Source organism: Eumetopias jubatus, unplaced genomic scaffold, assembly GCF_037043125.1.
Source record: "Eumetopias jubatus isolate StellerSeaLion01/CBP00866 unplaced genomic scaffold, mEumJub1_p1.0 scaffold_15, whole genome shotgun sequence".
Lineage (NCBI taxonomy): Eukaryota > Metazoa > Chordata > Mammalia > Carnivora > Otariidae > Eumetopias > Eumetopias jubatus.
In genome coordinates, this window is record NW_028274821.1 from 46,380,168 (window position 1) to 46,402,500 (window position 22,333).

The 22,333-nt window shown below is 40.1% G+C and overlaps 1 protein-coding gene across 2 annotated transcripts in view; it reads left to right on the top strand.

Moving 5' to 3' along the window:
• Positions 1-22,333, top strand: part of FOCAD (focadhesin) — a 309,970-nt gene that overhangs the window by 35,844 nt on the left and 251,793 nt on the right. For both annotated transcript variants that reach the window (XM_028107273.1, XM_028107274.2), the window contains exon 5: positions 13,038-13,142. In XM_028107273.1, coding sequence (XP_027963074.1) covers positions 13,038-13,142 — 105 coding nt within the window. The remainder of the gene's footprint in view (positions 1-13,037; positions 13,143-22,333) is intronic.

Below are 22,333 nucleotides of genomic sequence, written 5' to 3' on the forward strand. Positions count from 1 at the left end.
ACAGCCTGTAATTTCCGTTCCACTGCTTCCCCAACCCCTTCTTTTAAAAATGTGTTTGGGAGGATGGTTATGCGCTAGATAAACTAGGCTAGCCCTTGATTTCTGTGCCTTTTGTGCTTTTTAAATAGGGGAGAGACCCGCAATTTATGTGTTTGGGAAAAATAAAGTGTCTTAAGGTGTGAGAGATTAAAGTCTGTTTTCTGAGATTCCTAAAGGCCAGCCTACTTTTTATTTTTATTTATTTTTATTTTTTAAAGATTTTTATTATTTATTTGAGAGAGAGAGGGCAGGAGGCAGGGGAGGGGCAGAGAGAGAGGGAGAGAGAGAATCCTAAGCCGATTCCACACTGAGCGCAGATCCTGATGCGGGTGGGACTTGATCCCAGGACCCTGAGATCATGACCTGAGCCCAATCCAAGATTCAGACGCTTAGCTGACTGAGCCACCCAGGTGCCTTGCAAAGCCTGCTTTTTAATGAAATCTTTCATAGACTATTAAAAATGCCCATGGTGGTCCTGACTAAAGCTGAGGGATTCAGGGAGTCTTTGATCGTGGATTGATGGAAGGTCCAAGTTGTTTAAAAATGATTCTAAGAACTATTGGGAGTTAATGTCTAGGGTAATTTAATGAGAAAAATTCTGTGTTTCAGGCTCTTCTTTTTTATTGATGACTCTGTTCCTTGGGAAACTTAATTGTTCCGTTTTTTTGTAGGCAATAGCTAGCAACTGAGGAGACACTATATTCATATCTTGTATTATTGAAGCTTTTCTGTACTATGTATTATTGAAGCTTTTCTGTACTATTTAGGTTCTCCATTTTTATTTTATTTGGCAGGAGAAGAAGCATCAAGGAAGGATACCTTCATGAGGTTTCCCCAAGATTGAAGGGGGTCTAGTCATAGCATGCTTTCATCTAGTTGGGGCGTCAGTATTTTTCTTGAATTTGAGATGGTTTCAGATTTATATCTACATGGGTACCATTGCTTATTTCACTATTACCTGAGAGTGACAGAATCATTAGACCATGTCTGTTTCCCCATCTTGTCTTCTAAATATTCTTGTAAGCTGTTTAGCTTGTTTCCAGATGTTCTCCTTTTCTTGTCTCCAATCCTTTTTCTTTCCCTAAAATCCCAGAACCTCTCTCAGCTTGCAGCTCGTAACCAGAAAAGTGATTCCAGGCACTTTTTTCGTCTAGGACATTCTGCCCTATTTCTTTTCATGTTCCTTGATCTGGTTGAAGGCTTTGTTTGTCTCAAAATCTTCCATTGTAGGAGCCATGTGTTTGTGCTAAGATGTTTCTAGGTGATTTAGGAAAAGCAACTACTGAAACACATGTTACTTTTGTAGTGGGAAAAGGCTTCAGAAGAGATCAGGCTATTTTCTGGGACTGAGAAGACAAATGAGTATGCAGAACTTCCCAAGCAAAAAGTCAATAGCATTCTATTTCTTAGATTTTTTTAAAGCATTATTTTTTGTCATTTATTCAAGCCTGGGTTCCCCAGAACTGTTTTTGATTTCCTTCCTTTCTTCCTCGTCTTCTTTGTCTCTCTCTCTCTCTTTTCTCATATAATTTTATAACAAATTTAGAAAATGATTTGATCGTTTATCTAGTGTTTAACGTTCTCTTATTTGCTGGTGACTTACTGTGCTTAAAGCTGACCAATTGGTGAAAAAAGAGACTGGGCCACATTTGTACCATTGTCTCCATCATACCCAGGGATGCCCCCTTCGGAGATAATTTGTGTCATACAATGAGAATTTGTAATTCTCATCCCTGGTCTAGAAATTAGTATGGCTACTTCCTTGTACCTCATATTTGGAATATTTCAAAAGCAAAGAATCAAGCATTATTTGAGGTCTTTCCAAAAAGAGACTGAGCGTACATGAGCAGTGTTTCATGTTGTAATCAAATCAGCCCCAAACAAAGGAAACCTGATGCATGCTATTCATATGCACGATAGTAACTGTGCTATATTTACTATGTATATATTGCTATATTATAAAGAAAAGCCATCTTTGTGGGTGGTTTTAATTACTGTAGTTTGTACAGCTTGACCAAAAATGTTTTCTTTTCTGTCTTATTTATTTATTTCTTTGGAATACTCAACGTCATTCCTGACCCACACTCCCTCTTATGATAAGATCTGGGTCTCAGCTCTTAGGCCCAGTGAAAATTGAGGTTCCTTTTTGCATTGCCTCTTGCCATTCTTCTGGTAGGGCAGGACTGAAGTTTCTTTTTTTTTAAAGATTTATTTATTTATTTGATAGAGACACAGTGAGAGAGGGAACACAAGCAGGGGGAGAAGGAGAGGGAGAAGCAGCCTTCCCGCTGAGCAGGGAGCCTGATGCGGGGCTCGATCTTAGGACCCTGGGATCATGACATGAGCTGAAGGCAGACGCTTAACGACTGAGCCACCCAGGCACCCCAGGGCCTGAAGTTTCTATTGCTCTCACTGAGAGGGTTCTTGAATCAATTCAGCTTTTTCTGGCACCTTCCCAAGGAAGAACTTGTTCCAGCTGATCTTCACTGAAGGACTTTTGGCAGCAGGTTACTGAGTGTTTTAGGACTCTTTGGGCTACAAGTTACAGAAACCCACTTGAACTAATTTGAGCACAAAAGGGTGCTTTTTATTTTTTTGGTAAATGGGTGTCCCCTAGGACCCAAGAACAGGGATGCAGCCGGGCCTCAGAAATGAATTGGATACAGACTGTGTGTTTCCCCTCTCTTGCCGCAGACTGAGTCTTTCTGCCTCTAATCTCCGGGGCACCACCTGCTCCTGGGTTAATAGCTCTTTTGTATAAGAGACAGCCCAACTGAGGTTGGCCACAATTACAGATTTCCAAGGACCCGTGTGTGTGAGATGTTCACTCTGGACCAGTCAGGTCTGCCAGGGGCTATGTGTTCGTTTCCTAAGGCTGTTGCAACAAAATTGACCACAACTTGGTGGCTTAAAATAACAGAAATTTATTATTTCACAATTCTGGAGGCTAGAAGTCCCAAACCAAGAAGGCCACAGGATTGGTTCCTTCTGGAGGCTGGGAGCACGCGTTCCATTTCTCTCTCTTAGCTTCTGGTGGCTGTTGCAACCTTTGGCGTTCCTCAGCTTGTGGCTGAGTAACGCTGTCTTTTCAGGCCCTCCTTGTCTGTGTGTCTGTCTCTCTCCCTCCCCTTTCTCTCAGAAGCACACCAGTCATTGAATCTAAGGCCCACCCTGGATGATTTGATCTCGAGATCCTTAATTATATCTGCAGAGACCCTATTTCCAAATAAAGTCACCTTCATGGGTACCAGGGGATAGGACTTAGATATATCCTTCTGGGAGACACATTTTAACCCTCTAGAGGCTGTGTCTGCACTGTATGAGCATATGTGTGCTAGGTTCCCTACACAGTAACCACACAGGAGACTGGAACACTGATTCCAAGGAGTCTCTTCTTCACTGGGATTGAACTTGGAGGGAAAGCCATGTCTTGGGAAATAGGTATCTTTCAGCCGCTCAGCTCAGCTGTAGCTTTGAACTATAATTGTGCTTAAGTGACTGGTGTTAGACCGGTGTTGCTCAGAGAGGACTAGAGGGAGGAGACATTGAGTGGATAGAGAGTCACTGTCAAAGGTAGTAACATAACCGTGTTCCTGTGTTGGTGAGATGCCGCCATGTTTTCCGTTGTCATCGTCCTCTGGAATGTTCTTTTGAAACTATGTATTATCTCTCCAAACAGCAGCAATCGTAGAAACCACCACTGCCTTGGTTGCCAGGGGGACTGAGGGAGGGAAACTAGCTTATAGTGTGACACAAAAACATTACCAAGAAAATTTTGGGCACAGTTGGTGTTAAAAAGAGAAACTTCTCCTATGATTTTAAAAACTTTTTATAGAGAATTTCAAAAGTAGGTAGAATAGTGTTATGAACCCTCATGTTCCTGTCATGCATCCCTACAGCCACTAAACCATCTTGCTCCTTCCATAGCCCACCCCTGTCCATGCTAGGAAGCAAATCCCAGACACTGTATAATTTTTTCTTTAGATATTTAACTGTATACCTCCTTTTAAAAAACAATAGTAATGTCATTATTATACCTGGATATATATGTGTGTGTGTGTATAATTTTTTAAATGTATAGTCAGTGTTCAGATTTCCATTTGTCCCATGTTCTTTTTTTTTTATGATTTGTTTCTGAATGACCATCCAAGAATTTGTTGTTACATCTTTTACATCTTTTTTAATCGATGGGATTGCCCCCTCACATCTACTCATCTTTGTCTCTGTCTCTCTCTTTCTTGGACTCTGCTGAATGCACCTCCATGGTGTACTTTAACTTATTTCTCTATATTTCCTGTAAAATGAAAGTTTGCTTTAGAAATTTGATGAGATTTATGTTCAGTGTTTGTTCTTATTGGGAGGAGGTTTAGGGGAGGGAAGACTTCTCATAGATGGTAATGTGTTCCCTGGTCAGGAGGGAAATAATATCTGATTTTTTTTTTTTAAGATTTTATTTATTTATTTGTCAGAGAGAAAGACCACGCGCACAAACAGGGGAAGGGGCAGGCAGAGCAGGCAGAGGAAGAGGCAGGCTTCCCGCTGAGCAGGGAGCCTGATGTGGGGCTCGATCCCGGGACCTTGGGACCATGACCCGAGCTGAAGGCAGACGCCCAACCGATTGTTTTCTTTTTTGGAAATGTTAGCTGTTGATGCTGAATGGTGAGATCCATTAGTTCGTTAGGACCTTCAACATGGTTGAAATTCTGTCATTTTTTTCTTCGCTTGCTTCCTGAAGTACTGCAATAAAGAGAACCCCCCGTATCTAGTATTTGGTTACCCACCAGTACAGCTTGTATAGGAAAGCCAGGGTATATAGTGGATTCTTTCTCCAGTAAATTTGGTCAGCTTCAAAACAGTCAGCTTTTTCATAGCATCCTTCAGTGTTGACCAATTCGATTTTATTTTGTAAAGAATTATGTGTTCATGGATTTAGACTTAATTGATGTATTTCAGTCTTATTCCCTCTTTTTTTAAAACCCTTTTTTGAGACTTGAGTATCTTTTCACTGTTTTTGAGTTTGTTCCAGACCCACTCTTTTTTACTATCTCCTATATACCTGTGCTTGGTGCTGTGATATCATGGGGAGGAAAGCAGAAATAGTCACTGTACTTATGATGCCTTTGGTTTAGAGGCAGGGACTGCCGCGGTCACATAGTTGCACAGTTAGGTATTAAACTACATTCAGACAAAGTACACCGTGCCAGGAGTCCCTTTAGTATCATCCTGATGAAGTAACACCTAGGATGAGACTGAGGAATGAATAGAACTTACCTAGGCAAATAGGAGTGGCTAGGCTTTCTCATTACAGGAAATAGCATGTGCCAAGTCCCTGTGGTAGGAGGGAAGATGGCTCGTAGGAAGGCCTAAAAGAATGTCAAAAGCTGGGACATCTAGGCGGCTCAGTTGATTAAGCATCTGCCTTCGGCTCAGGTCATGATCTCAGGATCCTGGGATTGAGCCCTGCATGTACCTGGGGTTGAGCCCCAAACTCAGCGCGGAGTCTGCTTGTTCCTCTGCCCCTTTCCCAGCTCCTGCGTGCACTGTCTCTCTTTCTCTCAAATGAATAACATCTTTACAAAAAAAAAATGTCAAAAGCAGAGGGAGAGTGGTTTGAGATGAAGCTGGGAAGGTAGGTAGGGGCCAGATAATGTGGTTCACAATGGCTAATCTTGAGGATTTGCATCTTTATCCTGAGTGCTGAGGGAATCTACTGAAGTATTTATCTAGTGGGTATCAGGGGTTTCAAAAAGGTCACCCTGGCTGCAGTATGCACATAATACTAAAAGTGTTGGAGGGCGCCTGGGTGGCTCAGTAGGTCAAGGGTCTGCTGCCTTTGGCCCAGGTCCTGATCCGAGACTCCCAGGATCGAGCTCTGCGTTGGGCTCCCTTCTCGGTGGGGAGCCACTCTCCCTCTGCCACTTCCCCTGCTTGTGCTTTCTCGCTCTCTCTCTGTCAAGGAAATAAAATCTTAAAAAAAAAAATAAGTGTTGGGCTTTGGGTAGGCAGATAGAATGGATATAGGGAGATGAGTTTAGGTGGCTATTGCTGTAGATCAGGTGAAGGAAGATACCTGCTTGCATCAGAGATGGAGGGAAATAGATGGATTTTTGAGATATAGAAGGGGTGAAGTTGGGCCACCTGGGTGGTGCAGTCAGTGAAGCATCCGACTCTTGGTTTCAGCTTAGGTCGTGATCTCAGGGTCATTAGATCGAACCCCCATGTTGGGCTCCGCGCTCAGTGTGGAGTCTGCTTAGGAGGACTCTTTCCCTCTGCTCTTCCACCCCGTGCTCTCTCCCTCTGTCTCACATAAATAAATTAAAAAAAAAAGAAAAAGAAAAAGAAGGGGTGAAGCATTTGAGGTGGATTTAATATGAGGATGACTGAAAGGAATATGTCAAAGGTGACTCCTTGATTTCTGACTTGCCACCTGGTAGGTAGGGAACATCGAAAGAAAAGCAAGAAGAGCAAGAGTTAGGTTTTAGACATGTTGAATTTGAGGCACAGTTCCGACACTGACGTGGGAATATCTAGTAACAGGTTATACTGTGGATAAGTTAGTCATAATATGTAACCAGATCTTTTCTGTCCTGACTAAAGCCTGCACTTCGATTCGTTACTCTTCTGTGTAGGTATGTACACAGAGAACCTGCTCATCTGAGGGCTAATTCCAATTCCTGAGAATGTTCCTCAGAAGTCTACTTTTTCATATTAACATGTTTTTGTGTCTGTGCCAAACTGTGACTAATGATAGGTTCTAAATAAAAGATATCGTGGTTGTTTCATTGTTTACTTAAATTTCTGCTCATATTATTCATCTAGGAGATCAGATTTACTCTTCTATTTGTGACCAGCGAGTCCTTCACCATGAGATTATAATCTCTTCCCCCCTTTTTTACTAATAAAAAAATAAAAGTGCATACTTTTTTGAAAACTCAAACAATGGCACTTGCAGGTAGTGAAAATAGTTAAGTGGTAAAACTTTTCCTTTTTGTCATCTTCTCTCTCTTTTCTTCTTTTTTAAAAATTCAGTTTCTTTTTGGGTCCTGGTGAAAACTGGAAAGTAGAAGACTGATGGCTCCTAGCCTGTTTCAGAAGTGCCTTCAAATCTTAACTTGGTTCCCTCTGGAATATAGAAGGAGCTAGGGTGATGATCTGCAGTCAGGACTAGACACATGGGTGGAATCATGGACCAGCTAATTCCAGTGAAGTTGGAGCCCCATTTCTAGACCTATAAAGTATTTATAAGTACATACACTCCAAGTATTTTAAAATTGGGTAATCCATTCCTATGTATATTGTTCTAAAAATTGCATTTTTCACTCAATAGGTATTGGATATCTTTCCATACATCCATTTGCATCTTTGTTAACGGTTGCAGAGTATTCGTTATTATGAATGTATCATATTTTATTTTGTTATTTTAAATATTTTACTTATTTGTAAAGGGCAAGGGAGGGCGTGCGCGTGCATACAAGTCAGGGGGCAGAAGGGGAGGGGGGACAAGCAGACTCCCTGCAGAGCGAGGAGCCCAAGGCGGGGCTCAATCTCTCAACTCTGAGATCATGACCTGAGCTGAAACCAAGAGTTGGATGCTTAACTGAGACACCCACGTGCCTGAATGTATCATATTTTAAACATTTCTGAGTGCATTTAAACATGACAAACATGTTTTTCTTCTTCCATTTTTTAAGGTAACAAATGCAGTGTAAGATCTTCTTTTGGCTATGTAAGGGTATTTCTATATGATGGGTTCTTAGAAGTGGAATTTATGGGAGAAAGGGTATATGCATTTAGAATTTTTTTATGGACTTAAACATTTATGGATATTGCCAATTTACTCTCCATAAAGACCAAACAAGTGGAGGCACCTGCTTGGCTCAGGTGGGAGAACATGAGACTCTTGATTTCAGGGTTGTGAGTTCAAGCCCCATGTTGGGTATAGAGATTACTTAAAAAAAAAAAGACTGAACCGGTGTGTGCTCAACCTGAATGTGCTTATTTCCCCATTCCCTCATCAACACTGGATATTTTGAACCTTGTTTTTCTGTGATTTGCATATCTGTATTCCTTGCTCATCTTGCCTTTATATGATTAGCCTTATTTTGTTGCTTTTCTTGTTTTTTGGATGTTAATGCTTTATCGTATAGTTTTAAGTATTTCATCTCAGATGGTCTCTTGTCTTAATGTTTTTTCTCCTCTGAAAACCCTCCCCACTAACTTTGCTAAAACTATCTGGAATTTTAGTTATAGGTTGTCTTTTTCTCTTGTTCTTTTTCACACTTTCCCCTTCTGCCCTCCAAATCCTCTCTGAACATTTGCTTTAAACTTTGTAGTCACATTTGAAAAATGTTAAAGACTTGATGATAAATTCTTCTGGTATTCATTCTGACTAGTTCTTTGTAGTCCATCTCTTTCTATTTTGTCAGTTCTTATGCTTTATCTTTTTCTTTCTTTTTTAAAATAACAGCCTCAGTGAGGTAAAATTCTCATAGTAGAAAATCATCCTTTGAAAGTATATAACTCAGTGGTTTGGGATATATTTACAAAATTGTGCAGTTATCATGTATTATCTTTTTTATTATTAACATATAATCTGTTATCATGTATTTATCTTTTACCTGGAGCACTTATTTAAGAAGAATTTCATAGTATTATGTCTGAAAGTCTTTTGTCTTCATACATTACTCTTAGTTTTTGGAGGGGGTTAGACTTATTAAGTTATATAAACCTTTCCATTTCCATTATATTTCCATATATATTTCTTCATTCAGTGTTGAAGATGGGAATTCTGATGCCAAATTAGAAATGATGTCAGTCTCATGGTCTTTATTTATTATTACTATTTTTTAAATGGTCTTTATTTTATAAATTTTATTTTGTAAAATCTGAGAGGTCATAGGATTTTCCTTTTATCTTTGGATTTGAGAAATGTCAGCAATTTTTTCACAAATCTTGCCTAGCACTTGGTAGCCTTTTTAATTTGAAGACATAGATTCGATGAAAAATTTTCCTATCTTGTCTTTGATTTTTGCTCCTCTAGTGGTTATATTTTCTTCTATTTCACCATTTTGATTTTCAGTACTAATCAAACTAGTATTTATTTATTTAAAAATTTTTTTTAAAGATTTTATTTATTTAAGAGAGAGAAGTGTGAGAGGGTACAAGCAGGGGGAGCGGCGGGCAGAGGGAGAAGCAGGCTCCCTACTGAACAGGGAGCCCAATGAGAGGCTCGATCCCAGGACCCTGGGACTGTGACCTGAGCTGAAGGCAGACGCTTAACTGACTGAGCCACCCAGGGGCCCCTAATCAAACTGTTACTGTATCCTCTTTCTGCAATCATACAGAATTCAATAGAAATTTAGTTTTTTTAAGAGCCGATCTCAGATACAGAGTAACAATGGCTTAAAAACAAGAAAAAGCGTTTTGTGAGGAGAGATGGAAAATGCTAGGAGTTAGGGTAGGTTTGGGTTTGTAGGTAGTTTTTAAATTTTTTTTATTATGTTAATTACCATACATCACATCATTAGTTTTTGATGTAGTTTGTGTATGATTCATTGTTTGTGTATAACACCTAGTGCTCCATTATGTAGGTAGTTTTAGACACCTTCCAGTTTTGAGTATTTATGAACTCACATTTAAGCTTGTGTTTGCATAGCCTCATCTGTAAAGAGGGAAAAACATTACAGTCTTTATGGTACAGTTACTTGCATTAGATTATCACAATTTATTGAAAAAATAACCAGGTGTTTTACTGACATACTCTTATTTATTCTTTATAACAACACAAGAGGTGGGCTTATCATGATTCTAGATTATATAGATGAGGATGTTGTGGCTTCTATGTGTTAAGTGCCTTACCTAACATTCCCTAGCTAATTAGAATTAAAGCAGGGGTTTAAATAAAAATCTGAAACCACCTTCGTGGTTCAGTCTTTAGGCATTTGCCTTCGGCTCAGGTCATGATCCCAGGGTCCTGAGATTGAGCCCCACGTCGGGCTCCCTGCTCAGCAGGAAACCTGCTTCTCCCTCTCCCACTCCCCCTGCTTGTGTTCCCTCTCTCGCTGTCTCTGTCAAATAAATAAATAAAATCTTAAAAAAAAAAAATCTGAAACCATCCCTCTCAGCCCACTTGAAATATTTAAATAATCTAAATAAGTATTCAATTGAATTCAGCTGCTATTTGAATGGATTTGATTGATGCCATCATTTTTCAAAACTTAAAATCTATTCATGCTACACACTCAAAATAGAGTACACTTACTTATTCACACAGTAAGATCTGGATCCACAAATAAGGCCAAACAAGACCGAATTTAAAGGTTAGAAAACTGGAGTTCAGGGGCACCTGGCTGGCTAAGATGGCAGAGCATGCAGCTCTTGATGTTGGGGTAGTGAATTCAAACCCCACTTTGGGTGTAGAGATTACTAAAAGTAAATAAACTTAAAAAAAAAACGAGTTCATTTATTAGCCTCAGTAGTTCTGTGAATGAAATGCAGATATGATGTATGTGTTTTTCTCTGGGATTCTACTGCTTTTATAAAGTGGTAGGTGATCCAAATTGGTTAAAAATCATAAGTCCGGATGGATGTTTCTCAAACAATTAAAAACAGAATTACCATATGACCAGTAATTCCATTACTGGGTGTTTACTCAAAGAACATGAAAACACTAATTAGAAAAGATCTATGCACTCCTGTTTTTTTTATGCATCCCTATGTTTATTGCAGCATTATTTACAATAGCCATGATATGGACGCAACTCAACTGTCCATCGATAGATGAATAGGTAAAGAAGGTGTGGTATATCCATACAATGGACTATTACTCATCCATAAAAATGACTGAAATTTTGCCATTTGCAACACCACGGATGGACCTAGAGGCTATATAATGCTAAGTGAAATAAGTCAGAGAAGGACAAATACCATAGGATTTCACTTGTATGTGGAATTTAAGAAACAAAACAAAGGAACAAAGAAAAATAGAGATAAACAAAAAAACAGACTCTTAAATACAGAGAACAAACTGATGGTTGCCAGAGGAAAGGAGGTGGGGGTGATGGGTGACGTAGATAAAGGGGATTCAGAGCACATTTATCTTGATGAGCACAGAGAAGTGTACAGAACTGTTGAATCATCATATGGTACACCTGAAACTAATATAACATGGTATGTTAATTATACTTCAATAAAAAACCATAGATCTGTTATCTGTTCTCTCTAAAACTCTAATCATATGAAAAGTAAATTATTAGATAAGGAAAGGTGAGTCACAAATATGAGCCACATATATAATTCAAAATTTTCTCACAGCCACATTAAAAAGTTAAACAGGTGATGTTAATTTAAATTATATATATTATATGCCCCATGTATCAAAAATCATATTTCCATATACAGTCAATATAAAAAATTACACATAATATTTTATGTTCTTTACTGTGTCCTCAGTCTTTAAAATCCAGTGTGTATTTTACACTTCTAGCACATCTCAGTTTGGATTAGCCGCATTAACATGTGCTCAGTGGTCTTGTGTGGGTGTTGGCTACTGTAGTGGACAGTGTGGGCAAACCTTATGTCATCTGGAAAACTTTAAATGTTGTAGAAGAGTACACGAAAATAACACCTCACATAATTGCCCCAAATGATACCAATGAGTTAAGTCCAAGTCTTGTCCTAGCCTAAAAATAAACAGTGATTTGTAACTTACTATATTTTGGATAGTAAATGACAATACATGTTAAGCACTTAGAGGAGTACTTAGCTTACAGTGGACGCTCCATAAATATTAATAACCATGATTTAAAACATAATTACTTTTTTTCCCCACTTAACAAGCAATATTTTTTTATTTCTAAGATTTCTTTTTCATTCCCAGGGAGAACCTTATTTAAAAAGGGCAGGCTAGTTTGTGCCAACATAGATGAACCTGGAGGGCATTATGCTAAGTGAAATAACCCAGACAGAGAAAGACAAATAAAAAGACTATTTGTCTATTTATAAGACAAAGAAAAAAACAACAAACCAAACTCATAGAAATAAGGTAGAATGGTGGTTGCCAGCAGCTGGGTGGGAGAAATGGGGAGAGGTGGGTCAGAAGATACATCCAAACTTCCAGTTGGAAGGTGAGCAAGTTCTGATGATCTAATATACAGCATGGTGCCTAGAGTTAACAATACTGTATTGTATACTTGAAATTCCTGTGAGTAGATCTTTAGCATTCTCACCAAGAGAAAAAAAAGGTGAAATAAAGTAGGAGTTGATGGATGTGTTAATTATAAAATGGTTGCCATAATTAAGTTAATGTATGCACATATCACATTGTATACTTTAAATATACTACAATTGTATTTGTCAATTTTACCTCAGTAAAGCAGGAAAAAAAATTCCATGTCACAATTAAAAAAAATTAATAACGAAAGAAAAAGAGCAGGGCCTGCCTTCCTTCCTTCCTTCCTTCTTTCCTTTATTTTTGATATATTATCCTCCTACCTCTTCCAGAGAATAAAGAAAAAATTTAAGGTTTTATTCCCCACTCCCCTTAACTTTATTTTATTGGGGTTTTTTGCTCTGAATGGCCCCCTGGCCCACTTTTTTGAGTGGCTAATCCATTTCATATGTCTGGTTATTATTCATGGTCTACTAATATTTATAAGTGAAAGACTTAATTATTCAGTATGGGGTAACTGATGTCACTGCCTGCAATTATGTGGGCTAATGTTTAGTTTTTCCTAATTGATACCCACCAAGCGTGTGTAGAGAGGTGATAGGTTGGTGGTTTGATTCTTTGGCTGACTTCTCTTTTAAATATGTTGGATGAGAGCTGTCTACCTTTGGGCCTCTTGGCTGCCCTGTAGAATGAGGTGGGTGCATGTGGATGGTTACTGTTCAGTGTGGGTGGCAAGTGTTCAATTATTTAAAAATGGTTGATTTAAGTACCTGATTAGATATTCACTTTATATCTATAGCATTTAACATGTTGTTATATTTCTTTACAGGAATACACATGGCTTGATAAAAGCCATTATGAAATTATTACAAATGCAAGCTGTTAAGGAAGGAAAAGGTGGGGAGAAGAATATTCGGAATTTATATACTATTAGGTATGCCATTTTTCCTTTAAAAAATTTGTGTGTGTGTGAATTGTTAACTAAGTTATGAACAGATATGCTAACCGATTAAGAATTATTTAATTCAACAGTGATGTTGGATCTTAGACCTCTCAGGAGGTTAGTATTTCAAAGACATAGAAGATGGAGATAGATTTGAAAACATGCTGATATCACCATTGTGGGTTTCACGGTTGCTTCCTTGGAATTGGAATCTGTTACCCAAAATTCTTTCTGCTCTGGGATATCTATAACCATCTTCCCAATATTATGAAAACTGAAAAGTTGATTGAGCAGATGTACTGAAAGCAGGAGGGGTTTAGGTAAGGTAGGAGGGTACTATAAAAAGTAATAGGCTTTGAGGGTTAATACTCAGGGCAAGGTTAGTAGGTAGGAGCATTGATTTGCCTTTTCTTTATCATCTATATAATGTAACATGGTAGAATTATGTTAAAAAGAAAATACACATAGCAACAATTATAGTGAAATACATTGGCTTTTATTGAGGAGTTTGGACAAGGGAAGGCATCGTACTTACTTGTAAAGTTGACCCTAACATTGCCTTGAAGGTCCCAGAAAGCCATTTCTTTAAGAGAGGGGCTCCTACTTTGTGAGCAGAGTGTCTCAGAAGATGCCATGTAACTAGTGTATGCTGTAGAGTCCTGGGATCGAGTCCCGCATCGGGCTCCCTGCTCAGTGGGGAGTCTGCTTCTCCCTCTGCCGCTCCCCCTGCTTGTGTGCTCTCGCTGTGTCTCTCTCTCACTCTTTCAAATAAATAAAGAAAATCTTTAAAAATTTAAAATATTTTATTCATTTATTTGAGAGAGAGACAGAGAGAGGGTGGGAGGGGCAGAGGGAGAGGGAGAAGCAGAGTCCCTCATAAGCAGGAAGCCCAATGTCGAGCTTGATCCCAGGACTCTGGGATCATGACCGGAGCTGAAGGCAGATGCTTAACTGACAGAGCCACCCAGGCGCGCCTATTTATGATCTTTTTTATTGAGAGTTTAAGCCAATTTTTTAACAAGGGCAGATTTTCATTTTACGTATTTTTTTCTTAACATGGTTTCTTGAATATTTTTAAACATACAGAAAATTTGGAAGAATGTAGTATAATGAATTAGTTAATTCATTGTTAACTTATTAGTTAATTCGTAAGTTATTTTTAAATTTGAGAAGCAAAAGGAAAATTATTTTTTTGAAAATACCCTGGAAACCTGGGGTGTGTAAACTCTTCCAAAATGATAAATATGCTTTTCTTTCTTTTTTTTTTTTCTTACATACTGTGGTGCTCTATGACATAACAGGGTTTTCATTTCAGGTTTCTCTTTTATCCATTACCTTAACCAGAATTGAACCTAAGAAGAAGATGAGCAGATCTTAATATTTCTAGATGAGTCATATAAGTATCTGTGTGGTTTTTTTTTTTTTTTTTAAGAATTTCAAACTCTTGGGCCAGAATTCTAGGATAGAAGATAATTCCAGGGGCGCCTGGGTGGCTAAGTCGGTTAAGTGTCCGACTCTTCGTTTCGGCTCAGGTCATGATCTCGGAGTCCTGAGATCGACCCCCACGTGGAACTCAGCTCAGCATGGAGTTTGCTTAAGATTCTCTCTCCAAACTCTTCCCCTCCCCTTGCTTTTGTTCAGTCTTTCTTTCTAAAAATAGATAAATCTTAAAAGAGAGAGAAAAGAATTCCATTTTATTATTGTTCAGTGGGAGTTATTTATTTTAAAATAGGAAAGCCATTAAAGTTTTAAATTTTTATATAAGTTTTATTGAGATATAATTCACATACCACAGGATTGACCCATTTAAAGTATACAGTTCAGTGTTGTTGTTGTTGTTTTTTTTTGGTCTATTCACAGAATTACACAGCCATTGCCATTATTAATTTTAGGACATTTTCACATCTCCCCAAATTCCTCATCCATTAGCAGTCACTCCATATTTCCGTCCTCCCAGTGGGGTATTTTTAATTCAATGGTTTGCAACACTGGCTGCTTATTAGAACCACCTGGGTGTGCTTAAAAACAAGCATAGGAACAATCAAATACCCCAGATCAACTGCATCAGAATCTCTGCTGTAAGGCCTTGGCATTTGTATTTCTTAAAAGATCCCAAGTGATTCTGATACAAGATGGAATGGCAGCTGCCCTAATGTGCATTCTAATTGCCTGGGACCTTGTTGAACACAAGATTCTCTTTCTTTAGGCCGAGGGTGGGCTCAGGATTCTCGAGTAACAAGCTCCCAGGTGATGCTGACCCTTCTCTCCCCCACTAAACTATGGGTAGCGGAACTCCACCTTGCCATCAGAGGTACCTGGGAGCCTCTTGGGAGAGTGGGGTCTCGTACTACCTGTATCGGCACCCGCATTCCAGTTAGATTTTGCAGGTAATCCGTAGGCACCTTAACGTTTTAAGAAGCTCTGGTTTAGATGATGGTAAAAGGAAATTTCCTGCCAACAGAAGGGTTAGAATTACTCTCCCTTTCCCACCGATTGTCCTTACCGTGTGTGAGTGCCGGACCTTCAGTCGTCTGTCACGCTTCACCTGTTTTCCTGCTTTGTAATTCATTTTCTCTGCTAGTTCGTTCTTCAAAAGACAGTGGGTGCAAGGTGTGGATAGGGAACCCAGTTTGAGGAGCTGAAAACATACTGGATACATAAGTCGCGTCTTTAGAGTGGCGGCACATCGCAGAATCAATCACCTGAGTTGGCATAATCCAGTAATGTTTATGGAGAGCCCTTATGTGAATGGCTATGTGGCACTATAAATCAGGAGAGTGTAATCGAGTGTATAAGAGCCTTCAGTTCCTCCAGGGGGGATTGTGGAGGGCGGGAACGCAGGAGAGGTGAGCCTGAAGAGCAGATGCCCCTCAAGAGAGCTGTGATTACCTGAGTCAAGCATAAAATTGCCCTGCTGTTTTAGAGCTTTCTATGCCACATGTTGGTTAGCAGTATCCTCCAGCTTTGGAGAGGTGACTGATGAGCTGTGTACGAAAGCACAAAAGGGTTGTGAGAAACACAGAACTCCACTGAGAGGTGTTCCCTGGTTATGCTTCAGATGGAAGTCATAGGACAGATAATTGGAAGCTTTATGCGAATGAAACTCATCTGTGTGTGTGTGTGTGTGTGTAAGATTTTATTTATTTATTTATTTGACAGAGAGAGACAGGGAACACAAGCAGGGGGGGTGGGAGAGGGAGAAGCAGGCTTCCCTCCGAGCAGGGAGCCCGATGCGGGGCTCGATCCCAGGACCCTGGGATCATGACCTGAGCCGAAGGCAGACGCCCAACGACTGAGCCCCCCAGGCTCCCCTCATCTGTGTTTTTTATGGTATTGAGGACTCAGCTAGCGTACAGTTTTGGAGTTTGCGCATTTTTCGCTTCTTCTTGTTCTAATAGCCAATTAATTTGAATTCTAGTACAACAGAATACGTGGTTATTTTAAATAGGTTGGTGCTGAATTTGCTTACGCCAGTATGCAAGTGAAGGGAGGGGGCTTTGAGGACCGGAAATGTGAACCAGTGGCTTCCCCTGGTTCCTGTGAATTTCATGGAAGGTGCTCTAGAGAAGGTATTCTCTTTCGTGAACCTAGAGCTCAGTGGTTCTCAAACTTTCTATGCCAAAGAAGTGCCTGGGGAGCTTGTTAACAGTGCAGCGTTTCAAGCCGTTGCTGGAGATTCTTACGCAGTTGGTTTTGCAGAGACTCAGGAATCAGCATGTTTACCCAGCTGCTCAGTGATCTGGATATAGGTCATTTGTGGTTCACAATTGAGAAATACTGCTTGAGGCTGTGGGAGCTTAAAGGTACCACATATAAGCAGCAAGGAGCCCCTTGGGGATACACCAGGGGGGATATTGAGTTGCTTAATCCTGTCTCCTGGCCTCTGTTCCCTGTTGGGGGGCAAAAAGCCTGTTTCCTCCTAAGCGCCAAGGCACCGAGTTCATCAAACCACGTCTACCATGGACAATAGAGAGACCAAGATCAGAACCAAAGAGCATTTCTAAAGGAAAAGCAGTCTAGTGAGGGCAAGCCAAGTACAAATGCAAGAGAGCATGTGAGAGATTTAAACCTCATTGCTCTATTCTTCTGTGGCCCCAGCAAATGAGTGTTCTTCATGGTCAGATGGTAGATGCTTGTTTGGAGCAGGAGGGGAAGAGAGCCCTTGGCAACTCTTAAAAAAGCAACACTGGTTTTCAGTATTTACGGTGCAGCAGGAGCTCATACTCTGGGTTTTTGTAATGTATGTGTGGAACATGACCGGAAACCTGCATTTTAACAAAATTTAGATGCATAGGTAGTCTACTGACCTTGCTTTGAGGTATAGTAGACTAGAGTGTGTATGGCTAATGAAGTTCATATTGCTTAGCTGGACACTTCTTTAGTTTTGTGACTTAAGGTTAAATGGGGATGTTTAAATGTGGTTTCAACTCTGATGATTTTTAGGATGGGGTTAGCTGGAAGAACACAGCACGTTTATACTTAGCATATGTTATGTGTGCAACTCTAGGTGCATGAATCTCGACTCTGGTTGCACAATAAAGCCTTTGAGAAGCTTTTATTTTATTATTACTATTTTTTAAAGATTTTATTTATTTGAGAGAGAGAGTACAAGGGGGTTTGAAGGAGAAGCAGGCTCCCCACTGATCAGGAAGCCCCACAGGGGCTTGATCCCAGGACCCTGGGATCATGACCTGAGCTGAAGGCAGACGCCCAATGGCTGACCCACCCAGGTGCCTTGAGGGGCTTTTATATGTACAGGTGCCTGGGCTTTCCCTAGAAGGACTGGAGGGTGTGCCTCAGGCATTGGTTTTTCAAAGCTTCCTACATGGTTTCCAGTCTGCTGGTAGCGGGGAGAACTGCTGGCCAGTTGTTAAAATGAGGCAATAGGGGTTCATTGTTGCGAGACTTTCAGATCTTTCAGTATTAATAACATTTTATATGAAATCTCCCGACCACCGAATGCTGGAAGACAATTCAGATTTTTAAAAATACAGGGTAGGCAGACAAAACACATCTGATCCAAGGGCAACAGCTTTGTGACCCCTGTTTTAGGCATTTAACAGTTTTCAAAATCTTAGAAGCTCTTTTCTACCTGTGAACAATTTTTATAATAATTGCCTTTTTTAAAAGTTTATTTATTTTTTGTAATCTCTACACACCCAATGTGGGTCTTGAACTCATGACCCCAAGATCAAGCACGCTCTACCGCTCTACCGACTGAGCCAGCCAGGTAGCCCTCCCCTCTCCCATCCTGCCTTTTAAAAACTGCTACTAATGTATCCTTTAGTTTAGCCTTATCTTTCTTCTCCCCCTTTTGTTTGGTCCGGCTTTTTTTTTTTTTTTTTTTTTTAAGATTTTATTTTTTGACAGAGAGACAGTGAGAGAGGGAACACAAGCAGGGGGAGTGGGAGAGGGAGAAGCAGGCCTCCTGCGGAGCAGGGAGCCCGATGGCGGGGCTCGATCCCAGATCACGACCTGAGCTGAAGGCAGACGCTTAACGACTGAGCCACCCAGGCGCCCATGGTCCGGATTTTCTGTTGGTTAGCTTGAACTCCATTTTTCTATAACACACTTAAGTTACTTAAACCTTCTCAAATATTGACCATAGAGGAAGCGCGGCAGAGAACAGATCTGTGGTGCGTATTTCAATTGTGAAGAAGAATAACTAAACTAAGTTTTTACGATTCATAAATTATTGAGGCTCATTTTCTTAGTTGCTTTGTAATATGCCACCCCCCCCGGAAATTTTATCATGTGCTTCTGCCTTTCGTTTTTTCCTCTGCATATTCATATTATGGCAATCTTTTCAAGATCTCTCTTCCTTTTGCTGAAGTGAGGAAGTAGCTGTGAATTCATGAGCAGTGACTGCTTGTTCCAGAATTCGTGCACCATTCTGATGTGCCAGACAGTGGCTTACATGCACACATAGCAAATGTTAAGAATCTTATTTGTGGAAAGGTTTGGTCTGATCAACATCAAGCTGTACTTTCTGAAATTAAGGAATATTAAATGCTTTCGGCAGATGGTGTGCTCTGAATGGGTGATGGGACCAAGGGTAATGGAGGGTTATACCCTGAGCGGATTCGTTATGCACCCTCTATGTGTATTCGTTCATCTCTTTGGACAGTGTTAGGTAGTTTATTTAGGTAGTTGATTTTTTTTTTTTTAAGATTTTATTTATTCATTTGACAGAGAGAGAGAGAGAGAGCACAAGCAGGGGGAGCAGCAGAGGGAGAAGGAGAAGCAGGCCTCCCCGCCAAGCAGGGAGCCGGATGTGGGGCTCCATCCCAGGACCCTGGGATCATGACCCAAGCCGAAGGCCGACGGCCACCTGACTGAACCACCCAGGCGCCCTAGAGACTTAATGTTAAGAACGTAGAGATGTGTGTCCTGAAGGCTGAAGTACTTTGTAATTCATACTTCTCTTTTTCACTGTGTTCTTAAGGCAAACACGGTCATCCCTTAGGTCTATCACATGGAAAAACAAGAGACTCCCGAGAGAAGGACTGACACGCAGTGCACTAAGACCATTTTGTGGCTGTGGACATCAAAATGTAGCCCCAGTTTTAATTTTGATAACTAGCTTTTTCTCAGCATTAAACTCCTTCTGCATTTTCTCTTCTGCCCATTTTGAAGAATGAGATGGAGTCAACCATGGGAAGAGCACAGGAAGGGTGTGGAGTTTGAGGTGGAAACAGGTGCCTCCGTGCTGCAGTAAGAGAGAGCTGGTGCATAGGAGTAAGGCACAGGAGGCCCAGTGGCTGGAGCTCAGTGTTCAGGGAGGGGAAGGCTGGGATGGAGGCCCAGGAGAGGGAGCATGGCCCAGAACACACAAGGCCGTGGCAAAGGTTTTTTCCTCTGCATATTCATATTATGGCAGTCTTTTCAAGATCTCTCTTGAAAACGTGGGGTTTTAATTAAAGAGTAGTAGGGAGTTTTGAAAGTCTGGCTTTTTAACTTATTATTTGGAAATAATTTCAAAGTTCCAGAAAGATTGTGCAAATAGTACAAAAGACCTCCCGTATATCATTTACCTTGAATCAAGAATTTAATACTTTGCCCCATTTGCTTTATCATTCTGTCTATTCTGTATAATTCTTGAAAAACATTTGTGAGTAGATTGTATGTATTCAGTAGTGTGTATTTTCTTTTCTTTTTTTTTTTTTAAAGATTTTATTTATTTATTTGAGAGAGAGAGAAAGAAACAGCATGAGAGGGGAAAGGGTCAGAGGGAGAAGCAGGCTCCCCGCTGAGCCGGGAGCCCGATGTGGGACTCGATCCCAGGACTCCGGGATCATGACCTGAGCCGAAGGCAGTCGCTTAACCAACTGAGCCACCCAGGCGCCCAGTAGTGTGTATTTTCTAAGAACAAGGGTATTCTCATATAATCAGAGAACAGTTATACTGAGAAAATTTAACATCGATATAGCAATCTATAGTCCATATTCCAGTTTTGTCATAGCATCCTTTTATACTTTTTTCCTTTTTATTTTTAGTGTGCAAGATCTAATTTAGGATCACATGTTACCTTTCGTTGTCCTATCTTTTTAGTCTTTTAAAGTCTGGGACAGTCTCTTTTCCTTTCATTGTCTTTCATGACATTGACATTTTGGAAATCTATAGAAGTGATGCCATGTCCTTCTCAGGATCTCACACCTGGAGGCACTGATGTCCATCTCATCCCTCACTGGTGGTTTTAAATTAAAAAAAAAAAATTTTTTTTTTAAGTAAACTCTACCCCCATCGTGGGGCTCAAACTCATGGCCCCAGGATCAAGAGTCACATACTGTACTGACTGAGCCAGCCAGGCACCCCTCAGTAGTGACTTTAATTTTGGTTACCCAGTCAGGGGTGATGTCTGGTTTCTCCACTGTAGAGTTAATCATTTTTCTCTTGTAACTAATAAATAATCTTTGGAAAAGATTCTTGGAACCATGCAAATATCCTGCTCCTCATTACACCCCCAACCTCCCAACTAATTTTCACTGTGATGATTTCAAAATGGTGATTTCCCTAGCCTACCACTCCTTTCAGATTTGCTGGTGGCACTGGAGAGGTGGAAATGGTAAGAATCCCTGGAAATGCACTTCATCTATAGATTCTGATTTAGAAAGCTTGGTGTCAGCCAGTGTGGGTACCTAGAATCTATATATTTTTTAAAACGTCTTAAGGGATTCTGTTGTGGAAACAGGTTTGAGAATCACCTGTTGGATGAATGGCTAAAATAACCAAACAACATCATGGTATTTCCTAGTGATTAGAAAAAGATACAACTCTCTTGCCTCCCACATTTGCATCCTTAAGAATGGGCGTAATCGTGGTGCCTGGGTGGCTTAGTCGGTTAAGCATCTGCCTTCGGCTCAGGTCATGATCCCGGGGTCCTGGGATCAAGTCCCGCATCGGACTCCCTGCTTGGTGGGGAATCTGTTTCTCCTTCTCCCTATGCTGCTCTCCCTGCTGCTCCCCCTGCTTGTGCGCGCTCTCTCTCTCTCAAATAAATAAATCTTAAAAAGAAATGGGCGTAATGAACCAGGTGTATTGAGGTAATAAATGAGATTCTGATTTGAACTTAGTTCCTTTATAAGGGAAATTCAAGTTATTTTGATTCTGTTGGTATTGTACTTCACATGATACACATGAATTTTTCTAAAATCAAGAAGAGGTTAACTAAATTTAAGATAGTATGTGGCTGAATTAAATTTGAAAATTTTTTAATGTTTGTTTTATTTAAGTAATCTACATCCTACATGGGGTTTGAACTCATGACCCCAAGATCAAGCATCACATGCTTCACTAACTGAGGCAGCCAGGCACCCCTGAGATATTTTTTAATGCATTTTTTGGAGATATAATTTATATGCCATAAAATTCAACTTTTTAAACCATACAATTCAGTATTATATCCATAAAGTTGTCTAACCATGATCATAGATAGAATTAGATAGATAGATCATAACTATCTAATTCCAGCACATTTTCATCACCCCTAACAGAAGCCTCATTAACAGTCATTCCCTAGTATATCTTACCCCCAAGCCCTGGAAAACACTTCTTTTTGTATCTGTGGATTTGCCTCTTCTGGACATTTTATATAAATGGAATCCCTACAGTACATGGCCTTTTATGTCTTTCTTTTTCCACCTAGCATAATGTTTTCAAGGTTCATCTATGTGGTATGGCTG